The sequence below is a fragment of the Coregonus lavaretus genome (genome assembly GCF_964263955.1).
Source record: "Coregonus lavaretus genome assembly, contig: HAP1_SCAFFOLD_640, whole genome shotgun sequence".
NCBI lineage: Eukaryota > Metazoa > Chordata > Actinopteri > Salmoniformes > Salmonidae > Coregonus > Coregonus lavaretus.
The window spans coordinates 40,302-61,846 of NW_028161204.1; the positions used below are offsets into that span (position 1 = coordinate 40,302).

Below are 21,545 nucleotides of genomic sequence, written 5' to 3' on the forward strand. Positions count from 1 at the left end.
TTAATTTGAGGGATTGGGGTGAAAGAAATCGAGTTACATAGTGATACTTTACGATATACTGTATTGACAATATCGCAATATTTTAGCGCTAGTTGGCTGTACCTGCACCAAAACACCATTATTGTTCCTTCATAGCTTGTTCTCAATCTTTTCACATTGGGAGCCAATTTGTTTTCAGCACTTTTATTTCCATGACTGATCAAAACTCGTTCTCATGGCTTTCTGATCCCTCTGCAACAGACATATGGTGCGCAATAAAATCACAGTATCGAATCGCAATACGTATAGAATCATGAGACTCGCAATGCTGATGCATATATCTTATCGTGAGGTTCCTGGCAATTCCCAGCCCAAGTTCATTTACCACAACAAATCTCTTCGCTAGCAAACGCGATGTCTTCTCCAAAACGGCAATGTGTCTCCAGCAATGTTTACTTTTTTGACGTTCTATGGCATCTCCACTTTCCAAGCATATATGACCACATGTAATATTTTGGTAAGTGATGCAAATAGTGAACTATGTAGGGCCAGGATGTAAAATATATGTAGCTGCAGCAATTTCTCTTATCTGATATGGTAAGTAATGGGGCTTAATTTATAGCTCCCTAAGAGTTTGACGAACGGGTCCGTGCACGCGATTCCAGATATCTTTACCTCTGAATAAACTGCCTTTATTATACCATATCCACCCTGTCCAAAGTCTCTACTTGGTCTCAGTTCTCCAGTAAACTTGTGATTATCAACACTAACCTCATCGTTGTGGCGGCGGACAGCTAGCCTGTATCCCTCATCAAGTTGAGTGGCAATGTTATTTTTCCGTTCGTACCAATTTTTGGAAAATCCTCGGGTGTAGGACTTTCCGCCTTTAGTAGAAACCTGTTGAATTATTAAATTTGGTCTGGGAGGTCCTAATTGTTTCGTTGCCAATTTATCTTCATTTGTTCGCCGACAAAAAGGAACTTCTTTCAAAGACACAATCCGCTCTTTTCTCAGTTACGTTCATGGTTACGTTACGTTACGTATGACGAAAGCGCGTAAGTGCAAGCCCTCAGACACCCATAGAGATTGTATTGAAGGCTCTGAAATTTGAAAAAAATAGATTTTACATTAGAGGCTATGAGAGACTTCTGGGCGATTTTCAACCTGACTGAAATCGCCCCAAAAGGGGGGGGAGCCATTTGAAGCACGACTTTAGCCTGATTCGACATTTAGTGGCAGTGTGGCACTGTGGCAGATCAGACGTATAGATTACAACACTGATAACTACTGTTGCCGTGATATAATTGATTAGAAAAAAAATCCCTTCCTTTTCCCGTTTGGCAGTGCGTCGCCCATATCGCCCTATTGAACAGGCCGCCCCTGGGTCTAATGCTTTAATATTTAATCATTTCTGTCCTCCGAATTCATATTCATTATATAAATAGGCCCGTTTAATTTTGTCTGGCTTGCTGTTCCAAATAAAATGGAATCTTTTTTTCTCATATAATTTAAAAAACTGTTCGCTAGGCGTAGGCAAGACCATAAGCAAATAGGTAAACTGGGATAATACTAAAGAGTTAATCAGGGTGATTTTTTCCACAAATTGACAGGCACCCACCTTTCCATGGTAGCAAGATCTTATCTATTTTTGCTAACTTTCTATTATAATTTATTGAAGTGAGATCATTTATTTCCTTTGGGATATGTATTCCGAGTATATCCACATCACCATTTTATTGGTAAACTACATGGCAATGTAAAAATTGTATTTTTTATTGATCCAATACGTAATCCAATTTGGTTGTAATCCAGAGAGGTTAGAAAATGTATCTAGATCCTCTATGAGGCTGTGGAGTGATTCTAGTTGTGGATTTAAAAGAAAACATGAATCATCAGCGTACAATGACACCTTTGTTTTTAAGCCCTGGATTTCTAATCCCCTGATATTGTTGGATCTGATTTTAATAGCTAACATCTCGATGGAGAGCTCTTTGGTCTTGGCCATGGTGGAGAGTTTGGAATCTGATTGATTGATTGCTTCTGTGGACAGGTGTCTTTTATACAGGTCACAAACTGAGATTAGGAGCACTCCCTTTAAGAGTGTGCTCCTAATCTCAGCTCGTTACCTGTATAAAAGACACCTGGGAGCCAGAAATCTTTCTGATTGAGAGGGGGTCAAATACTTATTTCCCTCATTAAAATGCAAATCAATTTCTAACATTTTTTACATGCGTTTTTCTGGATTTTTTTGTTGTTATTCTGTCTCTCACTGTTCAAATAAACCTACCATTAAAATTATAGACTGATAATTTCTTTGTCAGTGGGCAAATGTACAAAATCAGCAGGGGATCAAATACTTTTTCCCCCACTGTAGCTACCACAATATTAAACTAAACCGCCACCTTGAGACACCTAGCTACCACAATATTAAACTAAACCGCCACCTCGAGAGACCTAGCTACCACAATATTAAACTAAACTGCCACCTTGAGACACCTAGCTACCACAATATTAAACTAAATCGCCACCTTGAGACACCTAGCTACCACAATATTAAACTAAACCGCCACCTCGAGAGACCTAGCTACCACAATATTAAACTAAACCGCCACCTCGAGAGACCTAGCTACCACAATATTAAACTAAACCGCCACCTTGAGACACCTAGCTACCACAATATTAAACTAAACCACCACCTTGAGACACCTAGCTACCACAATATTAAACCACCTCAAGACATTGTGCCTTATCCCCATTCCAGAGTGCCTGGTAAGATATGCTAGCGTACAAAATGACTTCTTATTCTATGGTGTTCCATAGAATGTGCAACAAGGCCCTCTACTAAAACAGAATGACAGCCTAACACACACAGTACACAGCCGTCTGTAGTTCCTAATGAGCTTCATCACATTGGTCCTGCTCCACTTGTCATCCTTACTGACACACATATATCCACCCGTATGTTCCACATGAGAGGACAGAGGGGACAGACCATGCTGGGTGGCTTTCTCAGTTACACTGGAGAGTTCCACTGGAACAGCCAGGAGCGACTGTAGTCAGATTCACCCTATCCCTGCTAACACTGTGAGGGTGTGTGTGTTTCAATTAGTCAGTGACAGCGTCAACAGCATCCCCTCATGCCTCGTGTTTTAACACTCACTCAGTCAAATAGACAGATGTACAAACATTAGTGGAGGCATGCCAATGAACCGGCAAGCACACTGGTACTAGTGTGTATATAAACACACACACACACACTTCAGCGACCTGTAGTGGAAAACCAATTAGCAAGTCAGTGGCCCTGTGGACAGTTTGGCCTGTAGCCAAGCAGTAGCAGCCAGTAAGCTGGTCGGTCTCACACACAAGGATTGTAATTGAACACGTCCACCTGTAGCTACAGGTTAGGGGGTCTTAACAGACCTCCAGTACTGTACCTGTAGCGGTGGGAAACTACAGGCTGTTTGAGTCAGCCAAGACAATAACACAATGACTTATTAAGCACTGATCCACAGCTGTGCTGAGTGCTAGCCTGTGTCAGAGAGAAAGCGTGAGAGCAAGACTAAGAACGAGAGGAGAGAAAGAAAGCAGCGTGAGAGTGAGGGTAACAGCTAGTGGTGTTTATACACCAGAGGAGAGAGAAAGAGAGAGCCAGAGAGAGAGACAGACAAAGAGAAGGGGTAAAAACTAAAAGCCTAATGTGTGTCTGGGTGATGTGAAAAGTGTTTAAATTGGTGTTTGTGTCTGTCTGTCCTGCTTCAAATGATACCCAATCTCTCCAGCTCTCTGCCAGACCTTGTTCATGACTGAACCCTTTCCCAAGCCCTAGATTCAAACAAGAGGTGCCAATCCTACAACTGAGCTTAGCAGAGACCAATATAAACCAACTTGTAACAGCAGAAAAACATTTGCTTAACTTCCTATGCGGAAAAAGAAAAGGTACATAGAAAAATATGTGGGTCATCACAGAATTACAAACTGGAGACAAGAATGGGAAAATGTGTTTCTTTTTCAAAAACATTAATTTACACAAGGGAGTACATTTGGCATGGTACAAGAGGAAGTGATATAACAGGAAGTCCTATCTTACAACGTGAACAATAGTGTCAATATGAGAAGCAGCTTTGAGTTAACGGAGGACATGCATACAGTACTCTGCAACCCCTATTCTCCTGCGTTTCAAGTCATTTTACATCACTGCAAAACTCCCATTTCCACAACAATGAAAAGGCAAAACTTACATTTTCATCACGACAATAGCCTGGTTATTTTGCATGAAACTCATATTTCAATTTTGACACATGAAGGCCTTAAGTGTATAAAAATAAACAAGCGAACAAAGCAAAAGTGAATAAAATATGAATAAAATGAATGTTTTCACAGACTGTATTGGAAAACAGATGCGTGCAAAGAGCATGACATTAAGATGGGTGTTAGTAAGAGTTCGTAAAACATTTTACAAGAGGAAGCTCACAAATCCAAGAGCACTTCAAAAAATGTAATTTGTAAAATAGTCTTTACTGGCCAGCAAAACAAAAACAACATCTGTGTCCACTGTATAAAAACAGAAAGAGTGTAGTGATATCTGGCAAGTTCAAAAAATAGGCAGCCTTCATAAACGCTATAAACACCCATTGACCTCTAACTATTATACCTCCCAGGCTTCTTTGCCTCCTCAAGTTAACTAAATAAATACAATTAGAGTTAGTATTCTAGGTTGTGCTTTGTTTTCACATTCAAACCACAATCAAATAAAATATTCCTGACGATCAACCCTACGTTCTCATCTCTGCTAAGACATGTAAGGTTTAAAGAAAATACAATATAAGGGAAATTATCAAATGGTCAAAGATGGTTATTTGATGATGGCTACCTCTAAATATATCTAAAAAGGCAGCTAAGCCAGATGGGTGTCTGGCCGATAAGCACTGTCAACGGCAGTCGCACAGAGGTTCGGTGTGGTCAATATCTGTTCCTAAATGTCAGAAACAGGACCAAACCCTGTCCAGCCGCTCAGGAGGACCTCGACCGTCAGTGGTAAGAACAGACCATTCCTTGGACCCTCCCCTCGGGGGTTAATGCAGTGTTGGGTCTACATCTGTCCCATTCAGCAGGATAAGGCTGAGGACCAGACAAGTTGGTGGTCGAGGTTGACGATGCTCAGTTGAGGTCCAACCGCCCTGCCACAAACACACACCTACACTAAATTATGCTCAGAGTTCGTCGTGGTTCTTGGTCAGGTCTTCTCCATAGTTGGTGGCCTGACTTCCTACAAACATGTTCCAGTTCTCCAGGATCTCCTCCTTGGTCAGCATTGTGTCCTGAGGAGAGAGAAACCGGTCAAGTTTACATACAGTGGGAAAAAAAAGTATTTAGTCAGCCACCAATTGTGCAAGTTCTCCCACTTAAAAAGATGAGAGAGGCCTGTAATTTTCATCATAAGTACACGTCAACTATGACAGACAAATTGAGAATTATTTTTCCAGAAAATCACATTGTAGGATTTTTAATGAATTTATTTGCAAATTATGGTGGAAAATAAGTATTTGGTCACCTACAAACAAGCAAGATTTCTGGCTCTCACAGACCTGTAACTTCTTCTTTAAGAGGCTCCTCTGTCCTCCACTCGTTACCTGTATTAATGGCACCTGTTTGAACTTGTTATCAGTATAAAAGACACCTGTCCACAACCTCAAACAGTCACACTCCAAACTCCACTATGGCCAAGACCAAAGAGCTGTCAAAAGACACCAGAAACAAAATTGTAGACCTGCACCAGGCTGGGAAGACTGAATCTGCAATAGGTAAGCAGCTTGGTTTGAAGAAATCAACTGTGGGAGCAATTATTAGGAAATGGAAGACATACAAGACCACTGATAATCTCCCTCGATCTGGGGCTCCATGCAAGATCTTACCCCGTGGGGTCAAAATGATCACAAGAACGGTGAGCAAAAATCCCAGAACCACACGGGGGGACCTAGTGAATGACTTGCAGAGAGCTGGGACCAAAGTAACAAAGCCTACCATGAGTAACACACTACGCTGCCAGACGTGTCCCCCTGCTTAAGCCAGTACATGTCCAGGCCCGTCTGAAGTTTGCTAGAGTGCATTTGGATGATCCAGAAGAGGATTGGGAGAATGTCATATGGTCAGATGAAACCAAAATAGAACGTTTTGGTAAAAACTCAACTCGTCGTGTTTGGCGGACAAGAATGCTGAGTTGCATCCAAAGAACACCATACCTACTGTGAAGCATGGGGGTGGAAACATCATGCTTTGGGGCTGTTTTTCTGCAAAGGGACCAGGACGACTGATCCGTGTAAAGGAAAGAATGAATGGGGCCATGTATCGTGAGATTTTGAGTGAAAACCTCCTTCCATCAGCAAGGGCATTGAAGATGAAATGTGGCTGGGTCTTTCAGCATGACAATGATCCCAAACCACACCGCCCGGGCAACGAAGGAGTGGCTTCGTAAGAAGCATTTCAAGGTCCTGGAGTGGCCTAGCCAGTCTCCAGATCTCAACCCCATAGAAAATCTTTGGAGGGAGTTGAAAGTCCGTGTTGCCCAGCGACAGCCCCAAAACATCACTGCTCTAGAGGAGATCTGCATGGAGGAATGGGCCAAAATACCAGCAACAGTGTGTGAAAACCTTGTGAAGACTTACAGAAAACGTTTGACCTGTGTCATTGCCAACAAAAGGTATATAACTAAGTATTAAGAAACTTTTGTTATTGACCAAATACTTATTTTCCACCATAATTTGCAAATAAATTCATTACAAATCCTACAATGTGATTTTCTGGAGAAAAAAAAATCTCATTTTGTCTGTCATAGTTGACGTGTACCTATGATGAAAATTACAGGCCTCTCTCATCTTTTTAAGTGGGAGAACTTGCACAATTGGTGGCTGACTAAATAAATTTTTTCCCCCACTGTATAGAGTATATAAGATATCCTACTACTAAGGACTAACACTTGAAATTCAAACTCAAGATCTTTATCCTACATAATATTACCAGCCATAAAACTGGTAAATAGGAGTGAAAACTTAAACAAGCAATCGTTGGGAATCATATAGGATCAGTATCTTGTCTTGGTCTGACTTGTATACCAGGTTATAGGATCAGTACCTTGTCTTGGTCTGACTTGTAGACCAGGTTATAGGATCAGTATCTTGTCTTGGTCTGACTTGTAGACCAGGTTACAGGATCAGTACCTTGTCTTGGTCTGACTTGTAGACCAGGTTACAGGATCAGTACCTTGTCTTGGTCTGACTTGTAGACCAGGTTACAGGATCAGTACCTTGTCTTGGTCTGACTTGTAGACCAGGTTACAGGATCAGTACCTTGTCTTGGTCTGACTTGTAGACCAGGTTACAGGATCAGTACCTTGTCTTGGTCTGACTCGTAGACCAGGTTATAGGATCAGTACCTTGTCTTGGTCTGACTCATAGACCAGGTTATAGGATCAGTACCTTGTCCTGGTCTGACTTGTAGACCAGGTAATAGGATCAGTACCTTGTCCTGGTCTGAATTGTAGACCAGGTAATAGGATCAGTACCTTGTTCTGGTCTGACTTGTAGACTAGGTTATAGGATCAGTACCTTGTCCTGGTCTGACTCGTAAACTAGGTTATAGGATCAGTACCTTGTCCTGGTCTGACTCGTAAACTAGGTTACAGGATCAGTACCTTGTCCTGGTCTGACTCGTAAACCAGGTGTCGGGCCTCTGCCATTGCGTGGTCGTAGTCCTGGGGCAGGATCCAGTGGCGGATCTCCTCCACGTCCATTTTGCCGTCCTTGTTCAGGTCCCGGAAGTCAGAGAACTGGTCCCGCTCCGTCCTGACCCAGTCTGGTTCTGGGCCCCCCTCCTCATGGGAAAACATGTCCGCTGCAATGACACAGGAATATATGTGATTAGATGACATACTCAAAGAAGGTCAAAAAGCAAACTCTTTGTTTGAAAGTCTGCTTACAAACCATAACTAAATAGTTTGTTAACCATTAGTACATTTTTAGTAAATCATTGTTTGTTCATGTGCTCATTTGCATTCCCTGTATAAACCATTTACTATAAAGGACCTGTAACGTAATCAAAACGCTATATAACTAATGGTTAACAAGCTAGCTAAGTAATGTTTCTAAGCAGTTTCTAAGCGGACATTCCTATAAAAACGCTACCAAAAATGAACAGTGAAATCCTATAATAGGCAGACAGACTAAGTCAGCAGACTGACGTCGCATGCAGCCTCACAGCAGAGCTTTCCCAGAGCAACCAACAAACAGGCCTTTGATTCCTAATCAGGTCACAGAGCCCATGGGGTTAGCCCACATCTTGTGTTAGGAACTCTTCCTCTAGACTAGACTATAAGACCCAGGAGGATACTAACACCAAACCTTGTAAACAGCCCCAATATACCATAAGAACATGGTATAGTTTGTGGAGGAAATTGTAAATAAATAAATAAATAAAAATTGTTATGCATTAAAATGAGGGTAGACCTGTCCCTGTGTATAAAAATGGAAATTCCGCTGAAAAAGGAGAGAAAACCCATTTGTGAGTAAAAATGACCCGTTACCCGTGTTGATGAAAGATTAGTCTTCTAATGCAGTGTCAACCCCAGTCACGCCTCTCCCAACTCACCAATATACTCATCCTCGTCTACATGTCCGTCTCCATTCTTATCAATGTCCTCCAGGGTCTCCTGCACGCAAACACAGGCAATGATGTCATAAAAGGGGGTCACAGGGGTCAACAGCAGTGGGACTCTCACTACTGACAGTAATAAAAAGATCAAACACACAGCCCCAGGCAGTATGAGTCGAGCTACGAGGCTCTGCTTACAGCTGGGCTGGCAGGGTGACACTACGATTACAGAGCCACTGCTGATCAGCTCACCGCCTGGACTGGAGACGATGTCCGCTTGTTTTCAGAGATGAGAGATTTTAGCCACTTCTTTTAGAACAATCTATGTATGGTTGCTTTACTTGAGTCATTTTAGATATGTCTAACCATCTAACCCTATACAGTCTCTTAGGTGTGCTTACAGTGCCTCAACTCATCTTGTCAACATTGCACAATATTTGTTGTGTTGTGCTCCCTCGTTTGACATTTAACTTATATTTGAATGACTGCCTCCCTAAGGTTGTAGCAGTTGTTCAGAGAGAGGATATGTCATGACTGCCTCCCTAATGCCCCGTTTACATCGTGACGCATTTCATTACGCCGTACGTCATCTTCACAGAGTCTTGCCCCGCTACTGAACGGACAAGTCAAGTGTAGTGTTTGTAAGGCAAGATGGAGGAGAGCCTGTCTCTCGTCAGAGATAGCATTTATTTTGGGAGATTGCAAAATATGACCTTTTTATTTAAGACAGGATAAATATATTGTTTCAAGTGTTAAAACATGTTTTGTTTAGCTACTTTTTCCCTCAACTTGTTTCTCTAACTTTATAGCAAGTCAAGCTAGCCTGCACTGCAGAGCAGCTAGCTAGCTAGCTAAAAGCTAGGCTTGGTTGAAGAAACCATTGTAGCTAGCGACCTCCACCTAATAATTATCATCAAAAAACAAACATCATTACCATCACAATAAACTTAAAATGGGAGGCAACAGTCATAATATAATTGTCTTAACAGCTAATGTGTATTATGTAACATTACTATTAAAATAGTACTCACTTATAGGAATGGGTAATTGTTTAGAAGTTGCTAGCTATCCCATAAAGCCATCAATATTTTCATTTTCTTCTGTGGTTTGGTAACTTCCTGTTTTCCGACGGACTCTGGCTGGACTGAAGAGGATGCAAAGTTTGAAAAAGTCTCACAATGGAGCCTTCAACCGCAAGGGGCGTTGTGTTTCCACGCAGTTGTGGAAATCCCCATTGAAATGCATGACATCTGGCGCAACGTAACGGAGTGCTTATGGGTAATGTGAACGACGCTTAAGGTTGTAGCAGTTGTTATTAGAGCGGATATGTTATGACTGCCTCAAAATGCAGTCAACCCCCTTACCAGCCCACTTAGCTTTACACACATACACACACAGCCTGCTTCAAGCAGGTTATAAATGCCCCCGCTGAAGCCTACCGAACGTTTAAAGATCACTTAACCTGGGAAGTCAAGTGGTTGCCTAATAATAAACAAGAACATGTGTTCATAGAAAATATAGAAAATAATTATATATGATTTGGGAAAGTATTCAGAACCCTTGACCTTTTCCACATTTTGTTACATTATAGCCTTACTCTAAAATGGATTAATGTATTTCTTTCTTCACACAATACCCCATAATGACAAAGGAAAAACAGGTTTTTGGACATTTTTGCAAATTTATAAAAAATTAAAAACGGAAATATCACATTTACATAACTATTCTGGCCCTTTACTCAGTACTGTGTTGAAGCACCTTTGGCAGCGATTACAGCCTCGAGTCTTCCTGGGTTGACGCTACAAACTTGGCACACCTGTATTTGGGGAGTTTCTCCCATTCTTCCTTGCAGATCCTCTCAAGCTCTGTCAGGTTGGATGGGGAGGGTCGCTGCACAGCTATTTTCAGGTCTCTCCAGAGATGTTAGATCAGGTTCAAGTCCGGGCTCTGGCTGGGCCACTCAAAGACAATCAGAGACTTGTCCCGAAGCAACTCCTGCATTGTCTTGGCTGTGTGCTTAGGGACGTTGTCCTGTTGAAAGGTGAACCTTCGCCCTAGTCTGAGGTACTGAGTGCTCTGGAGCAGGTTTTCATCAAGGATCGCTCTGTACTTTGCTCTGTTAATCTTTCCCTCGATCCTGACTAGTCTCTCAGTCCCTGCCGCTGAAAAACATCCTCACAGCATGATGCTGCCACCACCATGCTTCACCGTAGGGATGGTACCAGGTTTCCTCCAGATGTGACGCTTGGCATTCAGGCCAAAGAGTTCAATCTTGGTTTCATCAGACCAGAGAATCTTGTTTCTCATGGTCTGAGAGTCTTTAGGTGCCTTTTGGCAAACTCCAAGCGAGCTGTCATGTGCCTTTTACTGAGGAGTGGCTTCCGTCTGGCCACTCTACCATAAAGGCCTGATTGGTGGAGTGCTGCAGAGATGGTTGTCCTTCTGGAAGGTTCTCCCATTGCCACAGAGGAACTCTGGAGCTCTGACAGAGGGACCATCGGGTTCTTGGCCCTTCTCCCCCGATTGCTCAGTTTGGCCAGGCGGCCAGCTCTAGGACGAGTCTTGGTGGTTCCAAACTTCTTCCATTTAAGAATGATGGAGGCCACTGTGTTCTTGGGGACCTTCAATGCTGCAGAAATGTTTTGGTACCCTTCCCCAGATCTGTGCCTCGACACAATACTGCCTCGGAGCTCGCCAGACAATTCCTTCAACCTCATGGCTTGGTTTTTGCTCTGACATGCACTGTCAACTGTGGGACCTTATATAGACAGGTGTGTGCTTTTCCAAATCACGTCCAATCATTTGAATTTACCACAGGTGGACTCCAATCAAGTTGTAGAAACATCTCAAGGATGATCAATGGAAACAGGATGCACCTGAGCTCAATTTCGAGTCTCATAGCAAAGGGTCTGAATACTTATGTAAATAAGCTATTGTTTTTTTTATTGTTAATACATTTGCAAAAATTTCTAATAAACTGTTTTCGCATTGGCATTATGGGATAGTGTGTGTAGATTGATGAGGAAAAACATGTATTTAATACATTTTTGAATAAGGCTGTAACGTAACAAAATGTGGAAAAAGTGAAGGGGTCTGAATACTTTCCAAATGCACTGTAGACCACTCCATAGCATGACTCATCCAGGATATCTCCTCTACAACACTAGAGTGGTATAGGGGTTCATGTCCTCCACAACACTAGAGTGGTATAGGGGTTCATGTCCTCTACAACACTAGAGTGGTATAGGGGTTCATGTCCTCTACAACACTAGAGTGGTATAGGGGTTCATGTCCTCTACAACACTAGAGTGGTATAGGGGTTCATGTCCTCTACAACACTAGAGTGGTATAGGGGTTCATGTCCTCTACAACACTAGAGTGGTATAGGGGTTCATGTCCTCTACAACACTAGAGTGGTATAGGGGTTCATGTCCTCTACAACACTAGAGTGGTATAGGGGTTCATGTCCTCTACAACACTAGAGTGGTATAGGGGTTCATGTCCTCTACAACACTAGAGTGGTATAGGGGTTCATGTCCTCTACAACACTAGAGTGGTATAGGGGTTCATGTCCTCTACAACACTAGAGTGGTATAGGGGTTCATGTCCTCTACAACACTAGAGTGGTATAGGGGTTCATGTCCTCTACAACACTAGAGTGGTATAGGGGTTCATGTCCTCTACAACACTAGAGTGGTATAGGGGTTCATGTCATCTACAACACTAGAGTGGTATAGGGGTTCATGTCCTCTACAACACTAGAGTGGTATAGGGGTTCATGCCCTCTACAACACTAGAGTGGTATAGGGGTTCATGTCCTCTACAACACTAGAGTGGTATAGGGGTTCATGTCCTCTACAACACTAGAGTGGTATAGGGGTTCATGTCCTCTACAACACTAGAGTGGTATAGGGGTTCATGTCCTCTACAACACTAGAGTGGTATAGGGGTTCATGTCCTCTACAACACTAGAGTGGTATAGGGGTTCATGTCCTCTACAACACTAGAGTGGTATAGGGGTTCATGTCCTCTACAACACTAGAGTGGTATAGGGGTTCATGTCCTCTACAACACTAGCGTGGTATAGGGGTTATGGGCCTACTATGTCAGGGAGTAGGCATGTCATATTACCCAATAATAACAAGATGGATGTGACTTAATGTCATGGCTTGGTTCTTACTTGTAAAGACTGCCCCTATTGACTACAACCACAGGGTGTGATCACCACAATCAATGAAAACAACACTGCCCAAGCAGCAACCCAGAAACATTTCTGAAAAATGAACCATCAATAATTAACTCTGTAAAATGGGTATTACAACTTTTATGAAGACAGAAGCCTAGTGCATTAGTTTCCCCATGTTTGCCACGCGACTGTTCGGCGCTGTCAGTTTTATATTTAAGTGGCATGGGTCGGTTTGTCCCACTAGACCTGTTCCAAAAAATCGACACATCATTTCCAGGCTGAGTAAAGTGTCATTAGAGTGATCTGAATGCAGAGCACTCCTAGTGGGACATCATCAGACAGAAACACATTTCACACAAACTCTCATCTGTTCCAAGAATTAGAAAACATTTTCAGAAAGCCAGCCAACCCATCTATAGAGTATGATGAGGAGTTATCAATACAGCTTTGAACTCTTCACATAACTCAGGTTTTAAACCTGGTTCTCAAATACGCTCGAGTTACGGCGTTTCGTTTAAACCATAACAAGTTATCAGAGGTTCTCAAATCAGTTTTCTAGGCTGCTGTGGAGTTTTGGTTTTCCTATCTACTACTACACAACCATAACCCATGTTAGAGCTTCCGCTAACTGAGCAAAAACAGGCTGGCATCCAGGCCAACACTAGACCTTTCAGTGCAGATTTGTAGCCCTGGACTATGGAACACTTACCAGGACCACGATGTCCTTCATGTGGTCAAACTCCTCTGGATGGAGGAAGGAGGTGAACTCTTCTCTATCGGCCGCCAGGTCTCCATCCAGATCAGCTGTTTGAAATCTCCTCTGGTCCCTGGGCAGCATCTTCTTAAAGCTGAACTGGTCTTTAGCCTCCTCAAACTCCTCTGGGTTAGCTTGGAGGAAAGAGAAACAAGTGGTTGGTGTTCAAACTACTGAAGTAGAGGTGCTGGCTTAAATAACTAGGTAGGTAATGAATTTGGATGGAAGGTGTGATATTGTTAGCTGTCAGACAACCAGAGAGGACAGAGGGGCCATGGGTCGGACAAACAGAGAGGAGAGAGGAGAGAGAGGTGAGAGGTGAGGGGGCAGCCTTTAGTCGTATAGATATAAAACTTTGCTTGAATTCTCAGTCATAACAGCTACATAACACTGGCAGAACATGTCATAAGCAGGTCATATCATATCTTACCCAGGTAGTAGCCATAGGTAGCCTGCTTGTACTCGTCCCACGAGATCTTGTTGTCTTTGTTGAGGTCGTAATCCGTCCACACCTTGGCCACGTTCTCGTAGACGTAACGCTTCTGCACCCGCTTGATCCAGGCCTTCAGTTCAGTGATGGTGACATAGCCATCTCCATCACCGTCTATCCGGTTCACTATCTTACTGTGAGATACAGGGGGCACACAAACAGTACTATAGTCTATATCATTCATTTCCTTGAATTATAATGCATAGCCATACATAGATGCAGTTGAATATAATGGTCCATATATTTCTTTGAGAAAAAGTAGCCTAGACTTGAGTTGATGTCTTCAGTGGCATAAGTAAGCAGTCATTCTAGCAAAAAAACACTATCCGTTTATAAATACTGTCAGCCACTGTTGAGAGAATAAAAAGCTATTGAGTTACGTTTGCTTTATGTTTGCTTTGGGAGGAACATGTGCATAAATGAAATTGAGAGTGTGTTCTATTTAGGAAATTAGTTTTCCACCAACTAGGGTAAACGTATTTATATCCATCTTGGTTGCCACGTTGTGATGTTAAGAGGGCCCTCCCACTCAATGCTATTCAGGAAAGGGAATTCTCAGGGAGAAGCGCCAACTACACAGTTTACGCCCATTTCAGCCAACGTGTGTAACATGGAGCCTTCATGACATTTGAGCAGTGGCAAAGATGAAACATAACTATAGGGAGCTGGACAAGTCTCTCTATGAAAGAACACACTCGAGACAGTGCAGATGACATGTTCCACGGGTTGAGACACACATATAAAAACCCCGAACACGATTCTGTTCGTGGTTCTCAACTTTTATCCAACTCTCTCAACACCACAAAAGCTCCTCTTGCTTCTTTAATGCATTATCCATAATTAAGAACTACACTCTGCAATTATAATATGAACGGGGAATGTGTGCGAGCGAATAGCACTCGCGCTACATTTAAAGGCATAATATTGCACCGTTATATCATGAGGGTCTGCTGGCATGCAAATGTTTCAGGGACCACTTGGGCGCGTTGTGAAATTTTAATAACCTAAAGCCAAGATAACACGGAATACATTAACAGGAATATGCGACTATTGTGACCCACTAAGAAGGCCCAGAACTTTGGAGAAGTGTAACAATAGTCTACATTACGCACGAGAGGTTGGTTGCGTCACCATCACTTGTTGTCCAGATATAGACCTTTGCAATGCAATGACACCAACGTGATGCGATGTCAGAGAATAATGGAATTGAGGAGACCAAATAAGCTGTAGCCTTAACTAGTTTTGCACTTGACTGACCCTGCATTGTATCACATGGATCTCTAGCCTTTGCAAGGGAACCTTACCCAAGCCTGTCTTTGCTCTCCTCCGGGGTAAACTGGTCGAAAGTAGTAGCGTCCTCCTTTCCCAGAAAGGCCTCATGGTCGAATTGAAAGCTCTGATTGTCTTCGTTGGCTTGCTTAATCAGTTCGAGCGGGTCGTGGTGGACGCGTTCTTTTCTTAGCGTTGGTTTACCGAGCACTACACAGAAGCAGAGGAGCAGAACGCACACGTAGCTGTACACGTCCATCAGTAGGGTGTTTGAGGACAGATCAGCTGTTTCGGAGTGTGAAGCTATGTGAGCTAATTAGCCCGCTGCTACAAATGCGGCCAATTTTTTACAACTCTGCAGATGCGAAATGAAACAACAGCGCAAGCTGGCTACTTTCTTACTTTGATGAGCCCAACAATGTTGCCGAAATGCGGCATCAAGTCTTGCAGTAAAGTGTAGGTACATTTAGATACATTACACAGGTCACTTCAGACAAGTACAGCCCGCCCCAGGTCGTATTTTCGTTTCAAACATGCCCGGCTGGTTACCACGGGACACCACAGAGCACAACCTAGCAAGGTTGCGTCTTACTTCACGTACAACCATTCACATATTCGGTTTCAGCGCTGGTTCAGCCTCACTCATTGTTAGTGTCCCTGTCATTGGTCCATTGGCTGTCTGTAACACGAGGTGACTATGGGCGCCACGTTGCAAGATGACACGTAAACACTGCCGTAGAACTCTCACGCAATTTTTAGGGGCTGCCAAAAATAGTTGTGCCCCTCCTTAGTCACTTTGTTGTCGTCCTGTTTTATTGATAGGGGTATGTTTATGCGCTCTCTCTCTCTGTCTGTGTGTGTGTTTTCTTCAGAATATACTAGCCTACTGTTTTAACATAAGAAATGCACAAACAGCAGAAGTCCACAAAGCAGAGTACCATACCCATCATATGTTACACGTGTAGGGCCCCCAGTCTTTACCTGAAGACAGCATTAAAACAACTCATGGTTATTATGATGACCGGCAATGAGACATAGACAGGACAAATAGCGTCAAATTATTACTATTTACATTTACATTTCAGTCATTTAGCAGACACTCGTATCCAGAGCCATTTACAGTAGTGAGAGCATACATTTTTTTCTCTCATACGTTTTGTATTTCAATATGTTGTAATGTGCAATAGGAGAGTCTGTGTACCCTGGAAACAACTTGCTGACAACGTCATCCCTAATCTCCATTCGTAGGCTGGAGAACATGTATTTTGTCATTCAGCATTAGCATAATAAGCCAACACATGGACTTTGTTTTTTTGCATAAACTGTATATCCCAGTTTTTGATTATAAAAGGGCCCTGGGGCTAACTGGCCTTTATATTAATTAATGAATAGTTCATGTATTTAAATTAGTCTTGCCCAGTCAATTTGAATAAGAGTGTCGCAGCGAGATATAATGATACACAGATGTGTTTTCTCCCAGAAAGATGCCTCTCTCTCTCTCTCTCTCTCTCTCTCTCTCTCTCTCTCTCTCTCTCTCTCTCTCTCTCTCTCTCTCTCTCTCTCTCTCTCTCTCCTTTGCTCTCTCTCTCCCTCTCCCTCTCTCTCTCTCTCTCTCTCTCTCTCGCTCTCTTTCTCCTTCTCTCTCCCCCTCTCCCTTCAATTAAATGGGGCTTTATTGGCATGGGAAACGTGTTTACTTTGCCAAAGCAAGTGAAATAAACAATAAACAAAAGACACAAAACATCTCAAGTGTTATATTATCATCTATGTACAGTGTTTTAGCAATGTGCAAATAGTAGTAGTACGAATAGTAGGGGAAGATAACTAAACAGAGAAATATAGGTGGTATTTGTAATGTTGTTTGTGCTCCACTGGTTACCCTTTTCTCATGGCAACGGGCCACAGATCTTGCTGCTGTGATTGCACACTGCAGTTTTTCGCCTAACAGATATGGGAATTTATCTATGTTTGATTTGTTTTAAAATTATTTGTGGGTCTGTGTGATCTGTAGGAAATATGTATCTCTAATGTGGTCATACATTTAGCAGGAGGATAGGAAGTGCAGCTCAGTTTCCACCTCATTTGGTGGGCAGTGTGCACATAGCCTGTCTTTTCTCAAGAGCCAGGTCTGGCTATGGCGGCCTCTCTCAATAGCAAGGCTATGCTCACTGAGTCTGTACATAGTCAAGAATGTTGTTAATTTTGGGTCAGTCACAGTGTTCAGGTATTCTGCCACTGTGTACTCTGTTTAGGGCCAGATAGTATTCCAATTTGCTCTGTTTTTTGGTTAATTCTTTCCAGTGTGTCAAATAGTTCTCTTTTTTCTTTCTTATAATTTGGTTGGGTCTAATTGTGTTGCTGTCCTGGGGCTCTGTGGAGTCTGTGTTTGTGAACAGAGCCCCAGAACCAGCTGGCTGAGGTGACTCTTCTCTAGGTTTGCAGACCCGAGTGGCGCAGTGGTCTAAGGTACTGCATCGCAGTGCTAGCTGTGCCACTAGAGATCCTGGTTCGAATCCAGGCTCTGTCGTAGCCGGCCGCGACCGGGCGACCCATGGGGCGGCACACAATTGGCCCAGCGTCGTGTAGGGGAGGGAATGGCCGGCAGGGATGTAGCTCAGTTGGTAGAGCATGGCGTTTGCAACGCCAGGGTTGTGGGTTCGATTCCCACGGGGGACCAGTATATAAAATATGCACTCACTAACTGTAAGTCGCTCTGGATAAGAGCGTCTGCTAAATGACTAAAATGTCAAATGTAAAAAATGTAGGTTAATCTCTCTGAGGGCTTTGTGGTGGAATGTGTGTGCATCTTCCTTTTAGGTGGTTGTAGAATTAAACAACTATTTTCTGGATTTTGATATCTAGCGGGTATAGTCCTAATTCTGCTCTGCATACATTGTCAAATCAAATCAAATCAAAATGTATTGGTCACATACACATATTTAGCAGATGTTATTGCGGGTGTAGCGAAATGCTTGTGTTCCTAGCTCCAACAGTGCAGTAGTATCTATTCACAACAATACACACAAATCTAAAAGTAAAATAATGGAATTAAGAAATATATAAATATTAGATCGAGCAATGTCGTGGTGGCAGTGACTAAAATACAGTAGAATAGAATACAGTATATACATATGAGATGAGTAAAGCAGTATGTAAACATTATAAAAGTGACTAGTGTTCCATTATTAAAGTGGCCATTGATTCCATGTCTATGTATATAGGGCAGCAGCCTCTAAGGTGCAGGGTTACATAACCGATGGTCTTGAGATAGAAGCTGTTTTTCAGTCTCTCGGTCCCAGCTTTGATGCACCTGTACTGACCTCGCCTTCTGGATGATAGCGGGGTGAACAGGCCGTGGCTCGGATGGTTGATGTCCTTGATGATCTTTTTGGACTTCCTGTGACATCGGGTGCTGTAGGTGTCCTGGAGGGCAGGTAGTTTGCCACCGGTGATGCGCTGGGCAGACCGCACCACCCTCTGGAGAGCACTGCGGTTGTGGGCGGTGCAGTTGCCGTACTAGGCGGAGATACAGCCCGACAGGATGCTCTCAATTGTGCATCTGTAAATGTTTGTGAGGGTTTTAGGGGGCAAGCCAAATTTCTTCAGCCTCCTGAGGTTGAAGAGGAGCTGTTGAGCCTTCACCACACTGTCTGTGTGGGTGGACTATTTCAGGTCGTCTGTGATGTGTACGCAGAGGAACTTGAAGCTTTCCACCTTCTCCACTGCGGTCCCGTCGATGTGGATAGGGGCGTGCTCCCTCTGCTGTTTCCTGAAGTCCACGATCAGCTCCTTTGTTTTGTTGACATTGAGTGAGAGGTTATTTTCCTGGCACCACTCTCCCAGGGCCCTCACCTCCTCCCTGTAGGCTGTCTCATCATTGTTGGTAATCAGGCCTACTACTGTTGTGTCGTCTGCAAACTTTATGATTGAGTTGGAGGCGTGCATGGCCACACAGTCATGGATGAACAGGGAGTACAGGAGGGGGTACACAAAGTATATTTTTGCAGAATTCTGCAGGCAGAGTCTCAATTGGGTGTTGGTCCCATTTTGTGAATTCTTGGTTGGTGAGTGGAGCCCAGACCTCACAACCATAGAGGGCAATGGGTTCTATAACTGATTTAAGTATTTTTAGCCAGATCCTAATTGGGATGTTTAGGCCTAGGTAGGTATAATTCTTTGTGTGCTCTAGGGCAACGCTGTCTAGATATAATTTGTATTTGTTGTCCTGGCTACTGGACCTTTTTTGGAACTCCATTATTTTTGTCTTACTGAGATTCAGTGTTAGGGCTCGCTCTCTCCCTCCCTCCCTCCCTCCCTCCCTCCCTCCCTCCCTCCCTCCCTCCCTCCCTCCCTCCCTCCATCTCCCCCTCACTCTCACTCTCTCTCTCTCCCTCTCTCTCTCTCTCTCTCTCCCTCCATCTCCCCCTCTCTCTCTCTCTCTCTCTCTCTCTCTCTTGCTCTCCCTCCCTCCCTCCCCCCTCCCTCCCCCCTCCCTCCCTCCCTCCCCCCTCCCTCCCTCCTCTCCCTCTCCACTTTGGAGACAAAAACAAAAGAACAAAATAGAATACCATAATACAGTCCAGCCTTATACTGTGTTAGTCTATAATATGTTTGTTAAGTGCATGTATATGTCGTAACAATATAATCCATCAATCTAATTCAATTAAATTTCAATAAGTTGAGTTAAAAACCATATTTTGAAATTGAATTCATTACACTACAACCCCAGACATCACTGATCTCTCCAGAACTGGCGTGGACGTGAACATATAGCTTTGAGGAGGATTTGAATCAGGAAACTTTAATTAGGAAGTAACAATTATCCCGCAACAATCATGGCTGAACACTTCTGTACATTAGCGTGCAAGAGGAAGAGAGAGAGGGACGGGGGGATGCGTGGCTTTCAACATGAATATTTCACATTTAGAGGAGGAGTGGGTGTTCAGCTAACCATGACACACACACACACACACACACACACACACACAGCAGAAGGCATTTGGTTAATGTGATTAAGAAACGCTATGCTGTGAGACACAGGACATTAGTGTCCAGCGGTAATCCAGTCTTGCAGTGCCCTATCCTTGCCCCGTGGCCTAGAGCAGGCTCTTCATCCATCCACATGTGTGTCTGGATGGAGAAAGCACTCCCAGACCCAGGGGACAGTGTGCTGTTTTGGATCATTTTAAGTCTGGGGTTCCTTTTACAGGCCCAGCGGCTGCAGTGGTAGTGTGTGCTGGTTTCCTTTTCTTGACAGTAGATTTAATGTCTACCCAAACTGTAGTTACACTGTAGTTACCATGTACATACAAAGGTATGAAGGCCATTTAATGTAACTGATACCCAGTCCATAACCAACTGGCTATCAAACCCAAATAATATGCGTGACACAAAACTGCAATGGCCCGCTGAGCAACAGACAAAGTCACTCATCACAGGGAAAATAGTTTCACTAACTTTTCCTGCTAAAGCCAACTCTGGAATGTAAAGGCAACAAGACCTTGCAAAAGAGGAATTTGATCTGACTGAACAGTCTAGGGAAAACCATCCCCACTCTCTCACTGTGACCATCACTCACCACTCTCTCACTGTGACCATCCTACTCTCTCACTGTGACCATCCTTACTCTCTCACTGTGACCATCCTTACTCTCTCACTGTGACCATCCTTACTCTCTCACTGTGACCATCCCCATTCCCTCACTGTGACCATCCTTACTCTCTCACTGTGACCATCCTTACTCTCTCACTGTGACCATCCTTATTCTCTCACTGTGACCATCCCCACTCTCTCACTGTGACCATCCTTTCTCTCTCACTGTGACCATCCTACTCTCTCACTGTGACCATCCTTACTCTCTCACTGTGACCATCCGTACTCTCTCACTGTGACCATCCACACTCTCTCAATGTGACCATCCTTACTCTCTCACTGTGACCATCCTTATTCTCTCACTGTGACCATCCTACTATTTCACTGTGACCATCCTTACTCTCTCACTGTGACCATCCTTACTCTCTCACTGCTCACTGTGACCATCCCCACTCTCTCACTGTGACCATCCCCACTCTCTCACTGTGACCATCTTTAGTGACCATCCTTACTCTCTCACTGTGACCATCCTTACTCTCTCACTGTGACCATCCTTACTCTCTCACTGTGACCATCCCCGCTCTCTCACTGTGACCATCCTTACTCTCTCACTGTGACCATCCTTATTCTCT

At 43.4% G+C, this 21,545-nt stretch overlaps 1 protein-coding gene across 1 annotated transcript; it reads right to left on the reverse strand.

The window, feature by feature from the left end:
• Positions 1-3,966: 3,966 nt before the first annotated feature.
• On the reverse strand, positions 3,967-15,863 carry rcn1 (reticulocalbin 1, EF-hand calcium binding domain). Its single transcript, XM_084195566.1, has 6 exons — positions 15,357-15,863; positions 13,993-14,186; positions 13,518-13,696; positions 8,620-8,680; positions 7,667-7,866; positions 3,967-5,297 (listed from the first exon to the last, which is right to left on the reverse strand). Exons 1-6 carry the CDS (start codon positions 15,578-15,580, stop codon positions 5,190-5,192), a joined length of 966 nt encoding a protein of 321 aa, XP_084051692.1. The 5' UTR covers positions 15,581-15,863; the 3' UTR covers positions 3,967-5,189.
• Positions 15,864-21,545: the final 5,682 nt, after the last annotated feature.